The following is a 13,916-nucleotide window of genomic DNA, read 5'->3' as shown; positions in this document are numbered from 1 at the left end:
GCTTAAAATACCACTGAACATAAAGTTAGCCTCAGAGAAGTTCAGCTTTCTATGTATTAGGCGTAAACCAACATCACTGAACAGCAGACTAAAACATTACAGAAAACCTGCAGATTACTATGCATCAACAGAACTAAGACTATTAGTCAACAGTGGAAGATGAAGCATGGGCATAGTGCATGGAGCAGAACACCAACGCATGTTTTGAGACAGAGCTGTTCTTTTCAGATCAGTGAATCATGAAATATTTTGTGTTATGCAACGCTAAATCTAATGAGCTAAAAATAGCTCAAGAAATAGCGTGGGAAATACATGGAACTTGTATTGCAGCTTTATTTCCCACAGGTTTAACAAGTAGCTGCATAACCTGGGGGGGGGGGGGGGCGGGCGGGGCGGGAATATCTATCCACACTTGGAATTTTGACAAGTAATTCAAAAGCAGAAGTTTTCAGTGTTAAAATAAACCCTTGCAGAAAAGCATACTATTGAATTTTTCCCGGCAATTTTAATACATCTTTGAACTTTCATAGAAATGGTTATTGACATCTCAGGAGAGCTGGGAGGAGGAGACTTAGACCCCTGCTCCTCACCAATTAATCTAGTTCTTTCCTCCAAGAGGCTGAGATTTGTCCTGCAAAGACTTGATACCACAAAGACCCCAGTATTAAGGGTATTGAGACTCCCCTCACTCTCCAGGGCCTTTCTGCTACAGCCTAACCTCTCCCACAGCCCAAAAGTCCTCACTGTTCCCATGCCCAGCAAGGCTTGGTACAGCTCTCCTCAATACTCTCTGGAGGAGTGCCACTGCCCAGAGGAGAGCCTGCAGCCTGCCTCTGGCCCATCACATCCCTACTGCCAGGGCACAAGCGCCGGGCGGCCATAGCACAGCTTCAGTTCCGCAGGGCAGGAGAGGCAGAGGCCAACAGTTACCTCAAACACAGCAACATGCAGGAATAACAAGCACCTAGTAATTTTGGTGGTGACTGCCATTAAACATACAGACTATAACGCTACACCAATATTCATGACCCATTTTTCACGGGACATGATGAAGAGTCACAGTGATGGAGACTAATATACACACTGTAAAGTGCTAAATATCAGAGAGATGCTGAGATTACACAATAACAGAGACGATCCAATTCAGATCTTCACTTGCAGAACGAAGACACACACACAAACAGTAAAAGCCAAGGATACTAGCAAGATCTCTCACTTTGTTTTGCTCATTCACTTTTGGATTGCTGTGCGTTCCACAAATAAGCAACTCCAAAGAAAAACACGTATAACAACAATCATTCCCATACACGCGTGTTTATTTCCATGAGATTTCTCCTACCTGGATGTAAGGGCACAGATGACCTTGCTCCACTGCTCAACTACTGCAGGGTGATGTCGCCAGTTGGCCACCATCTCTTTGGCAGTTTTCCAGTAAGGTGGTGTTGGAAAGCACCGTGTACAAGCTAGTAACCACACCTCAAACAGCACGCCAATTAATTTTTCAGCCAGATTCTCAGCAATGCCACCTTGTAAGAGAAACAAAGCATGCCTTCAGTGAGTATTCAATCTAAATAACTTCAAATATCTCCCCAAGACAGTTTCAGTTTAAGTGCATAAAGATTCTTAAGTTCATTTTTTCATCTTTTTCATTTAAGAGTGATTCCTGATTGCTTCCTACAGCAAATTAGCCTTTTTACAAGACCAAACACAATATATAAAGCGCAGCCACATACGTGTGTCACTAAGGGACACTGGGAATTCACTGATCTTAGGCTGCCTTCTATTGAACTCTATCTACATTGATGCCTTTTTTAAAAAAAAAAGGTATAAACTGACAATATTATTTTCCAGTAGGCAGGCCAAACAGCAAGACACACAGGGGTTTCAGTGAAACAAATAAGGAACAATATTATCTGCAACCCTTCACTATGAACTGTTCCTGTACAGAGTCATTGTTCTGCAAAAATACATTCAGGAGAACTCAGCTCCAAATCATTCAGTCTTTTCTGACAATGCTTTATTTCAGAGTAGTGTAGCAGATTTAGGAGCGAGCTATTGTACTTTGGTGGCTACTAAGAGCTTTTAACAGGTTTCCCCCATCCCCCTGGCAGTTCAACATCAAGCAGAGCCAAAGGTTTTTCCAGTAATTGAACCAAATGGAAGTTGAACATGAACCTTGCACAGTTGGAGCTGCTAGAAGCGTGTCATTGATCTGAAGAAGAAATAATAACAAAACCTCCCAGGTTTCTCTTGCCATAATTGTCGATTCGCGAGCCAGTTTCTGGACAGCTTTCAAAACCTGCAAGCACAATCTAATCTGACTAGATCCTGGGTCTGGCCTGCAAGAGAAGAAAACAATACTTGAGTCTCTAAACAAGAACTATAAAGTGATGTATACAATAATCTGAACTTTGAGCAATTACAAGAGGAAACATCAATATTATTGAACAAAAGCCAAGAACATGAGCTAATATGCTTCTATGCACCCTAACTCTGTCTCTAAGCATCTTAACTGCCTTAATGAGTACAAGATGTACTGTGACATTCTTCTCTACATGACACAGAACTCACCGCCATAGAGCGAACACTAACTGGAGCAAGCACAACCCATTATCCCAAAGGAATTTATTTTAGACCAAACAATGAGAATGTAGTTGAGACATTACTAATTGTTACTTAAATAAATCAGAAGGAAAATGGCAAAATTAGGAGAAAATATTGTTAGCAAACTAATTTAAATTCTTCCTAGTTCTCCTCTTGCTTCCAAATGTAGATCCAACTCTTACCCCCAACTCTTCGGATTTAGGAAAAAAAAAAAATCTAGAAGAGGGTCACTAAATAGGAAAATCAGATTAAAGGAAGAGGGGATAAGTAAGGAAGACAGGGAACAAGTTGATATTATCAAGGTTTTCCCTATATTAACAACCAGTTCCACACTGTCACTGCTGAGTCACTCAACATGAAGTGTTGCAGAAGCAGCACGCTCTCTTCCCATCAGTTAGTTTGGGCAAGGCAGAACACGTACAAAATAGTAACATGAAACATTCTGGACAGTATCTGAGGACACTGGTAACAAAGCTGAGGAAGCCTAAAGTTTAAAAGGGTGGAAGAGGAGACTACAAATTGGAGCGTGCAATATATGGAAGCCATATTTCAACTTGTAAGCCATTTCCTCATCCCTCCTACCACTTACTGAAAGGATGACCAAAAAATCATAAAATATTACCTTCCACTGGACTGTTAAGTAGTATTACCAGATTCCTACCAAACATTTTCAATGTGGTGTAACCCACAAGTCATGTTGCATGGTAAGCATCTTAAGAACATGCTGATCCACTAGATAGAGATCCACTTTTCTTAGAGAATAGTAGCTCACATTGAGATCACTTATTGACAGACACACTTTAAAAATACTGTCAACTCTCATCTTGACAGAATAAATGTTGTATTACAGTACTGGAAACAAAATTACAAAGAGACAAGATAGTATCTAATGCAAAATTGCAGACTACTAGTCACAGTTCAGGACTTCAGTGGGTTGCTTGATGCTAGTGCTAGATCCTAACAGATAGTCTCCATAGAACAACAAAGCTTGGGACAAGTAAGCCCTGCCTTGGTTATAGCACTGTTTTTCCCCTGAGCAACAACAGAGCAGATACTTCAGTCAAGAGATAACCTTAATCTTGATAGGCTTGAAGTTTCAAAGCCTGTTTCAAGACTTGTTCCCCTAATGATTTAGGGAATCTATATGAAGGGGGCTTACATGTAGGAGCTCCATATGCAAGATGACTAATGGGATAATTCTGAGCTGATCTGGTAAAGGCAACTCTGAAGTCCCCATCCACCTACCAGTTCCTCTTGTCCACAAAGTCAACTGAATGCAAAATGCTGCAACCAAAGTTTGCCAGACTCATGTCTGGATTTCTACAGAACCTGGCCTTTTCATTCCCACACTTGTTTGCAACAAGAATTGTTCTCATGATTTCCTATGAGAAGCAGAAGTTATTACAAAAAAGTGTCTATTACACTTGGACAGCCACATGTTCCATGGTCTCAAATAATTCCAGACATTTTAGTTGCACAGAAGACCCTGGTATCTACACCTCAACCTCCTGGGAAGGGAGGCAGGGGAAGAAAGTTCTTGTATTTTCTTTCTGTGCTTCCAACAAGAGTTTGCAGCACTGAAACTTTATCTCACAGCAGTAACTACCACTGCTGCTTAAGTAATCTGCAAGGCTTCCTGAATATCGTAGGGTTGCTAGAGACAGAAAGCCTGGGGGTTGCATGGGGACTGCTCAAATACATCAAGAAAAGAAGTGTTCATTTCATTAGGGTGGACAGAAGGTCAGTGCTGGAGGGAAGGATGCAAGCACCCCCTCTCTAGTCAGTCCGGCAGACAGAGGAAAGGCAACCTGACTCACCCATGTTTCACTGTTCTTATTTTTCAGCACCACACTATTTCAAGGACTGTGCATATAAACATTTGATTCAGCTGAGCATTCAAACTAGAATGATTTATACAAACCTGCTTTGTATTTGGTGTATACATGTTCCTAAGATGCTATTTAAGTTGAACTGCTCACTTAAGGCTGCTGCATTTCACACCTCAACTATACATCCTCCTCAGGGTCTGAAACCCTCACCCCAACTCCGGGCCACCACTTTTAAGGCAGCCAAACCAACAGCTACATCATTTCCAGGAAACCAGGATGAGGAAGGAAGCTATTTTAATCACAACCCTCCATAGGACGTAGGCTTATAATAAAGGCTTAGTATTTTCAACACAAGAACAGGAGATTTTTCCAGGAGATAGTTCAATGCAGGTTGCTACTAGAGGTCCTGGTAAGTATTCTACAGGAGCCCATCAGCACCAGCAGCCTGCATCAATTCGTTAAAACCAGAAGTTATTGTCCTCTTCCTCTCCACAGACACATAAGAACATGAGCCTTCACTTTCACTCAAGCAAGGCGTGCACAACTCAGTTCTGCATTTAATTTCCATTATAGAATGTCTTCCTGTTGAAGTGAATTCTGAACACAGCTCCCTGGAGGACAAAACATGAACTTTAAGTTCTTTTTCTTGAAAACAGAGTAGGGACTCGAACATCAAGTGTTGACAGCAACAGCCATGAAAAACAGTATTTCAGATACATCTCAGAGGCTTTTGAAAGAAAAACAATAGAATAGTTATACTGGGGGGTGGGGGAAGTGTTTAAAATAATGATTTTTCAGCCCTCCTTGTCTCTGGATGTTAATTATTTCATTCAACAGCCATCATGGTCAGTCTACCACCCTGCATCGAGCTCCATCAACGAAGCTGGGAGAGAAGGGTGGAATGGCAGCTTGTGCCAACAGCATGCAAGAAACAGGACTACTGAACTGCCTGCTACCAGGGCCCCTGGTGCGAAAGCAGTCAAGGGATCATAGCAAGAACTATTTAACGGACTAGTGAAGAACTCATTCTCTGCTGTGCCGAAGGAATAAAGGTTCCCAGACAGTAGATTCTATTCTGCATGTATTAAAGCTTAGAGACAACCTTCTGCAGAAGTCTTATCCAGAAGCATGCTTTCCTCAGATTTGTGCCATTGCCCTGACCATCCTTTAATGGGAATTTAAAATGCCTTTCTCACTACAATTTAAGAGCCATGACAACTAAGGTTAGGTAGTAGACTTTGAAGCAATGGATAAATAGCAAGTTATTATTCAAAGCCCTTTATTAACAAAGCCTTCAGGTAAAGTTAAGTGATCCAAGCGCAGCAGAACACTCTGAAGGCCACTTGCAGGGATACATTATTAATACTGATAAAAGCAGATGATCTGGTACTTACAGACGTATACTAAACATTGATCTGAAGTAATTTCAGGTAGCTAATATTTAAGTACTGTTTCACAGGGCACCATTAAATAATATCCTCTTACTTATCCAACAAGCAGCTAAATTTGTCATAAACTATAAATGAAGTATGATGTTTGAGCACTCTGACAATATAACTTTGTCCAAGACCTAGAAGCATGTGTATCTCAACGTTATCGTCCAAGGACGTCTCGTGTAACACCAGGTTGTCAAATAGCAAGCACGCCTCCGCAGGATTCTTTCAGAGCTACCAGCGAAAGACAGTCAGCATAATTATGCCCATTTAACAGGCAGCAAGATGCAGGCACAAAGCAGCCACTTACTACAAGATGCTCCAGCATATCAGAAATGTGGTCAAGTCTTGAGTAAACAAAACATGGGATTGCTCTTAGTTATCTCAGTTTTACACAATAACAAGCACGTGGTCACACAGTGATGCTATCTAACCTTTCCTCCCACCCTTCAGTCATCTAATAGAGATGGTTCTTGAAGGTCTTAAAACAGGAAACATTCAAGTCTATGAACGATCTGTAATTCTAATTACCTAAACACAGCAGCAACAACTCAATTTGCTACTGAAAATTACAAAACAGGTTTGGAGAGACACCTTCCTCCTAACTTTGCAATGACAGTCTTATTTTAATCAAGAGCCTCCATGGCTCATCAGGCCTCTTTGACAGGTTACCTGCTGACTACAGCTTCGAATTCCTGAGCCTCCTGCGTGTCCTAGCCCTAACACTTACCTTGGTACAAAGAGATTTTGGAGATGTTTGAGAATGCTTTGAACATAAAGGTTTGGTTCCTTAATAACTGGTAAAGGAATGGAGTCCTTAGGTAATACAAGAGCCATAATCCAATCTGTATATACATCGACACAGTATTTCACAGTATCGCCATCCAGAGGGAGGGTCAGTCCATAACAAACCACCTCCATAGTCCATTTTACCTAACCAAACACAAAGGAAAAGTTATTAAAAATAAATATTAGCAAGTAAACAATCGTCAGTGCACATTGGTTCTAACTCAACAAAACAACAGTAGTTATGTGGCACGAGCAACTCTAGTTAACATACACTGCATGAAAACACCAAGTCATTAATTCGTATATCATGACATTATGAAGATTATGAATAAATGGCAAAGCACTAAATCCTGAATCTCTTTAGTCTAACCTGTAGAGAGAACTCTTCAAAACACACAAGAGCTGATGTCATGTAAGATTTTCAAATTCTAGTAAATATTTGTACTATACAAAGACCTTTAAAAGTCACATAGTGTTGCTTTAAAAATGAAGGTAATTAGAAAGGCTTTGTGTTAACTGCTGAATTCCTTGGTTGTGGGGTTGGTTTTTTTGGGGGGGTGGGGGAGGGTGTTAGTTTGTTTGGGGTTTTTTTGCTTTAGCCTGAGCTTCCTGGTAGCTCAGGTAAACACTTACTACTAGGTCATGAAGTACCCTGTTGCTATGAATTAGCTGTTAACAGAAGCCTTATGTAGATTACTAACATAAAAGTATAGCACACTTCATAAAACTTGGACTATTAAAGAGAGAAAAATAAAAGAGGCTATGGAAAATCATTACGTTTCCACTCTAGCATGAAGGAAACTAGGATCTCCAAGGAAATGCACTTACTTCTTTGTCTGTTTTTAGTAAACTCTCACTTCCAACGGATGATGTAATTAAAGCTTGTCCAAGAGGACGCACCACTGCATTTGCCACTTCTCTCCCCACGTTTTCAGGATAGCTGTGAAGTACACTGGTATTACCCTGATCATTTTGAATGACAAGATGCAAGGATCTCCACTCCGAGTACATAGTGCCTCTATGCTACAATCCAAATAAAACCTGGGGGCAAGGAAGAAAGACATAATTAATAAAAATGTCTATGACATGACTTACCAAAACTGAGGCTGTTTGCCATGTTACAGACCCTTGAAAATTCAAGATGCACATGTCTGTGTCATACATTTGAAGACCTAGAAGAGATTCCAACAGCTGTTTTTCAAGCTTAGTATGTTTTTTGTTTGTTTAATATAGCTGTGAGCTTGTTTGTTTTTAAAAAAAAAGATTACAGTAAGTTTCAGTTCAGGACTAGCAGTCTTTTTGAGACACTTAATTAGCTATGTCCTAATGCATTTCAAATCCATGTAAAGTCAATACACACACAGAGTCACTCCCTAATTTAGATTTGTCCCAAAGATTCAGGAGAGAAAAGCCACCAGAAAATTTCCCAGATGCTCCCTCAGAACTAGACAGGAGAAGCACAGAGCTCTCCTTTCAACGACGCTCCCAGCACAACTGCAGCTGAGCACTTTCCCTTACTGCAGATTGAGCCAGCTCAGGGAGCCAAGCTGACAGTGAACTAACCAGCTTTTTGCAGTGGTGGGTTTTGGGGATTTTTTTTTTTTTTTTGTATTGTTGTGAAACCACAACCAAGAGAGGCAGATTAGAAGCAGCAAAAGTTAAGCTATGCTTCCACAGTCACTCTCAGCAAGCATTTGCCCAGAAGCACGCAGGGTATGCCCTTCTGCCCCGAGAGCAGTGGATCGTGCTGCACCATCAGCACATACACAACACCTTACCTGCTGTACAGAAACAAGCTTGGGAGCCTGGCCAGAGCAAGCAGCCCCGGGCAGCAGGGAGGCACAGTGTGACAAGGCCAGCAGCTAGTCACAGGACTGCCGTCCAGTCTCACCAGGCAGCGCTGGGCAGCTCAAGATCTGCCATGCACTGCCAGTTTTGCTCTACACATCAAAACATTCGGAAAGCTAAGCCAGCACAAACGTTTTGTCTGCTGAGACAGTTTTTAGCTGGATCAAGATCTGATCTAACTCAGGTGAGATGAACATCTGTGCCAACACAAAGGAGCAGTGAGGACACGTGGCCGGGAGGGGTGGCAGGAGCATCCCTTCTGGCAGTAGCAGGCTTTTGTACCCACTCACAGCAACATTAAAACTGCTGCTTAAGCAGGTGGTACCATGGCAGCCTAAGCCATCAGAACTGGGACTGCACTATCTCCCTCTTTCCTCCTCTCCCACCAACACCGGCAGTCTTTTATCAGTTATCTGAGCCAGCTGACCACGTGAACAATAAAACAAGGAAAACAGGGTTGGCACGGGAGAAAAGCAAGGAGTATTCAACAGCCACAGCTTAGATCAGCTCAAGCTGTCACCCTGAGGACCGTTCGCCAACTACACTTAGCTGGCACGTTTTGGAATCCCATTAGTTATACAGGGAACGTTTTGAATGCCTCCCTTAGACATTCCTAGGCCCAAAACCAAACAAGAAGCCAGGCCTGGAAATACACCTTCCTAGGGACAAGCCACCATTTAAACAGGTCTGCCTATTTAGCTGACTCCGAGTGTTTATTTACACCCAAAACCTACGTAAAAAGCCTAATGATTCCCTTCAAGGGAGGAGGGAAGGCGAAGCAGCAAGATCTTGGTTTTCCAAACGACGTCCTTCCTGGTTTGAGGCAGCAATCACGTGTGCTTATCTGATAGCAAATTAATCAGAGCAGCCACAGCCTGCAGGAAGCATATCCTCTCCATCCTTTAGGCATTTTCTCTCCTCTGGGGGCCATGGCGGGGGGAACACGTGTACCACTGCAGTCAAAACCCTTCGGCTTAGAGGAAAACAACAATTCTAAGACACTAGCTCTTGGGACACAGAGAAGTCACAACAAAAAAAGCAAACAAAAAAACCCCACCAAAATGAACATGACCCACAATCCTTGGTGATGGCTTCAGTCACTGTTTAACTTATATAGGTTTCCCTACTGCTATCTTTCCCCCTTTCTTCACATCCTACACCCACTGGGCCCCTTCATCTTCCCCTTTCTGTCCCACCCGAACACTGCCTTAGTCTCCAGCTTGTGTTTGGAGTGGAAGGAGGAGGGACAAGATTTCCCCTTCCCCTCTCAGGCCCACAGCACTGCCTCTATCCCCAGAGCAGCATGCCCCTGCCCCCCCGGCTTTGCTGCTCACCACAAGGGAAGGGCAAAGGCACTCTCCATTCCTCCCATTTTGACACTCAAATTCATTACAGAAGCACATAACACCATTTGAGGAGCATTGGTTTAAATAAACTGATTTCAACTGATAAAGCAGCATGTACTTTCCATCACCACACTCCAGCTGAAGGACTGGCAGTTAACAGCTCATGGCAGGAACTTATCAGCGTGCTGATAACTCCAAGCACACTTACTGTGGCTGCCCCTATACCAGAACAGGGTTCTCAGGAACATGGAGGCGTTGCACAGCACAAGCAAATTGTAGACAGCACCTATGTAGGAGCTTTCTCATCTAGAAGACAGAAGTCATCAGAGAGGACAAGGATTCCCAAATCCTGCTGCATTTTGGAAGACCCTCATTGCACTAGAGCAAGGCAATGGGAGGACGCAACCATGTGCCTTCGTGCAGCTCCCTGCCATGCTGAAGCAAAGATGCAAAGCTCTTTTGAGTGACCCTTGCACACTTCTGAGAGGAGCAGCATTTGTAACAGATACAGGATAGATATAATATGCCACATTTAAGAGAGGTTTAGCAGCAGGATGGGGTAACCAAAACCTCTGATGCCACACACACCCAGCCTACTGCCTGACCTTCATACATAAATTTAATCATCAAATCTGTATCTTACTAATATTCAAGACTTCCTTTGGTCTTGGCATAAAAGAAATCTTCTGTTAGTTTTATCAATATACAGGGAATACTGAAACAAGTAATTGCTTCAGATGTAAAATCCTTTTGAGGTGGGATTTCCTAGGGTATTGATTTATTTGCCCCCTACATTTAGCAGCAAGAAGTTTTTATTTGCAAGGACTAGAAGTTACTTTTCATTTAAGACTCCACTTCAACTGCCATTTGAATTGGAAATTGCTGCCATCTGTTAGGATTGGGGTGTAGCTAAACCCATCTACTATGCAGCTTCTTATAACTGGACATAAGTTAAAAAAGGCTGGTAAGTCTCCCCACACAATTGTATCTGTTACAACATTCTGTTTCGACAGATTCAACATACTGACAGTTCTACAACTTGCTTTAAACAAAAGGCACCTAATGCTTCGTAGAAGCAGGACTCACTCCCTCAGAAGAGGCTGTATTTATCACAAATTACTTAAACAGCAACAGCAAATTGAAAAAAACCAACAAAAAAACCCAACTGTCACACCACACAAACAGCATACCCTGATTTTTACTTCTGTTTTTGCAATGCTTCTGCATTTCAGCTTCAAAAAAGCACTCTTACTGGCCCAGATAACATCTCCTAAGTTTCATGCAGCTGAATATTCATATTTCACATAAACATATGTCTTATTGAGGTTTAAATCACTAAGGAGTCTCAGAATAACAGGCAACCTAATTAAGAGGAGGGGTGGGAAGAAAAATAAACAAACCCCTGAAGTCTACCAAGCAGTTTTACACACTCTCAAGTTTGGAAAGGGGTCGTGTTTACATTCCTGGAGGCTGCACTAAATAAAACATCCCCAGATTCTCACAGACAGACCTGGAAAGAAATTGTCAGCATTAACACTGACAGAACAACTGAGAGATGTTAAGTTAAAATATTTACCATCTACTATGAAACTGAGCATAATTCCAGTATTCCTTAGTGTGATAAATAATTTGGGTTTCAATATATTCCCTCCAGATCCATTTCAGCTTAGGAATTTTAGTAGCTATCACCATATAAACCACTGAAAATGGATGTTTCAGCATTCAAGACCAAAGATCCTCCATTCGTAAACACTGTAGAAGTTGGTGAGTGTGAAAGACCTTACTAATGAGCCCATAAAACTCCAAAAATAAAGATATTTAAGTTCTATTTCCAGTCCCCACAGAATTAATATGAACAGCTGCAGCCAAAATATTTAAACTCCTGGATCAGTAAAGTTAGACAGTGAGAACTGCTCAACTAAGTAACAGACCCACACTCCACAACTACTTTGAAGGAACATGCAGGAGCTCAGAGCCTAAAGCAGAGGTGCGCTTTTTGGAGTGCGTGCAGGGGAGAGGTCAGGGAACCAATATCGGCGTACAAAGCAGTTCCTCAGAAAGCGTGTGCCGAGTGAGGGGAGTGTTGGGGGCAAACATGAACATTTAAGCCTTTGTGCTCAGCAGCTTCATATGTAAAATGAAATGTTTGCCTACAATGCAAAAGGATTTCAAGCAGAGACAAGCTGTCCCAAAAATGGATGCTTCTTGGGTTTTATCAGAACCAAAACAGCAAAACCTGAGCTGAAAATTCAACAGAGGCAATTGTTATTAATATAGTAGATGCAAAGACCATCAGCAGAGAGATGCCCAAGGAAGACTGAAGACCTAGTAGAGCCTAAACCAGAGAAGCATCAACATAAAGGGTGTACACCATAAAGTTCTGGGACATTAGATATATTTTATAATTATTTCATAATTATTTCACAGTAAACAAGTAATCCCTCTCTCTAACACGACCCCTACTACATCAACAGTACTGACATCTGCTCTCTAGAGGCAACAATTACTGTCAGAAAGCCATCTTGCTACAACCCATGCTCCCTGGATCACGTACCAAAGAGGTTTATGAGCAATTTTTCAAGCCAGCTGAGGCCTATGACATCCTGAGCACGGACAACTGCCACGTGCCCACTTGCCCCACCTTGACGCTGCTGCCCCTCTGCCCTCCAAGTTTCTGCTGGAGAGAGCGACTTAGACCTCGCGAAGACTAACTCAGCACTTCTCATACTAAGCCCACCAGGACTGAAGAAGCGCAGACCCCTCCAGGCAGCTCACCTTTGGAGCCCATCCTACAGGTAGGCTCTGCCCTCGGCACGCACCATGTGTAAAGGACAACAGGCAGAGCAGATAGCAGACAAAAAATAAAAAAGGCAAGAGCCAAACAGAAAACCCACCTGAGAGAAACACTAGCAGAAAGTTGGTATTTTGCCAAGTCAGTATTCTGTTAAAGAATAAATGGAGATGCATGTCAGGATTACTATTAAATGAAAAAAAAAGAAATCTAGATTCAAGGCAGGAAGAGATCAGGCACAGAAAAACCAGGAACTCATGTCATCCTTTCCCAGGCCATTCAGCCACAGTGCTACTGAGTAGAAGAGAAGAGAATCACAGCTCCCCTTGCCCAGGGAAGATGAATTTGTCTGATTTTATCACCTAACCGTAGCAGAAGTTAATACATTAATCTGACACAGGGAAAGCTGGGTCTCAAATATAAGGTGCCGTTTAAGCCACAGGGTTTGGGTCTCACTCTCCCCAGCACTCCCTACTCACTGACTTCAGAGACCCCATCACCATTCTGGTTGCCGAGAGCACCGCTGGACACCAACCTTCCCAAAGCAGGAAGCAGGGCACCTGCCATGGAGGAGAAAGCTGCCTAAAAATTGCATACTGTAAACATCTGAAGATTAACAGAGCCATAAGAAAGCAAGAACATCAGTCAATTTTGTATGTTTTGGCCATTACTCTGCTTTCAAGCTTCATTACTCAAACATCAGTACTACTTTGCTTCTCACTATCACTCTCATCTTTAAAAGCAGGGCTGAGAAAATTATCTTCCAGGCAGGCCATCTGAGAACTTAAGGGGTTTTCACATCCCTCACTTGTGCCAAAAACTACGTAATGAGCTCCACCGCAAAACAGTGCGTTTCCCCGACCCAGACTGAGAATAATTTTTACTCAACGGTTTATTTTACATTCACACTTCTTCCTCAGTCCAGTTCCTCGTGCAGCTGTAGAAACTGCACAACCAGGAAGGGACCTCCTGGAGCTGACGGTCCCCTTGCCCCGGGGAGCACGCCGTGCTGTGCTTCTGCTGCTGTTCACCGCTTTCCAAAGGAAATCTGACCTACCGCCCGCAGGCCCCGAAGATCAAGCGAGACGAAAAATAAGCAAGGGCGAGCAGAATCGTGGCAAAGCCCAGGAGGCCTGCAGCCGGGAACACAAGGCACCGCCAGATTATCTGCGAAAAAGTCCGCAGGGAAACAGCGACAAAAACTTTTCTCCCCCCACGCCCGCGCTCCCGCTGGCGGGAGCCGGCAAGCAGGGGGAAGGGAGCCAAACGGCCGCGG

The 13,916-nt window shown here is 42.8% G+C and overlaps 1 protein-coding gene across 1 annotated transcript in view; it reads right to left on the bottom strand.

Annotated features, from left to right (window-relative positions):
• Positions 1-7,692, bottom strand: part of RALGAPB (Ral GTPase activating protein, beta subunit (non-catalytic)) — a 59,795-nt gene extending 52,103 nt beyond the window's left edge. The window contains 4 exon segments of the mRNA XM_009329330.1: positions 1,340-1,526; positions 2,176-2,339; positions 6,597-6,799; positions 7,484-7,692. Coding sequence (XP_009327605.1) covers positions 1,340-1,526; positions 2,176-2,339; positions 6,597-6,799; positions 7,484-7,666 — 737 coding nt within the window. The 5' untranslated portion in view covers positions 7,667-7,692.
• Between the last annotated feature and the right edge of the window lie 6,224 nt (positions 7,693-13,916).

This window comes from Pygoscelis adeliae, unplaced genomic scaffold, assembly GCF_000699105.1.
Source record: "Pygoscelis adeliae isolate BGI_AS28 unplaced genomic scaffold, ASM69910v1 Scaffold407, whole genome shotgun sequence".
NCBI classification, from domain to species: Eukaryota; Metazoa; Chordata; class Aves; order Sphenisciformes; family Spheniscidae; genus Pygoscelis; species Pygoscelis adeliae.
This window is presented reverse-complemented; position numbering and strand designations above follow the sequence as displayed.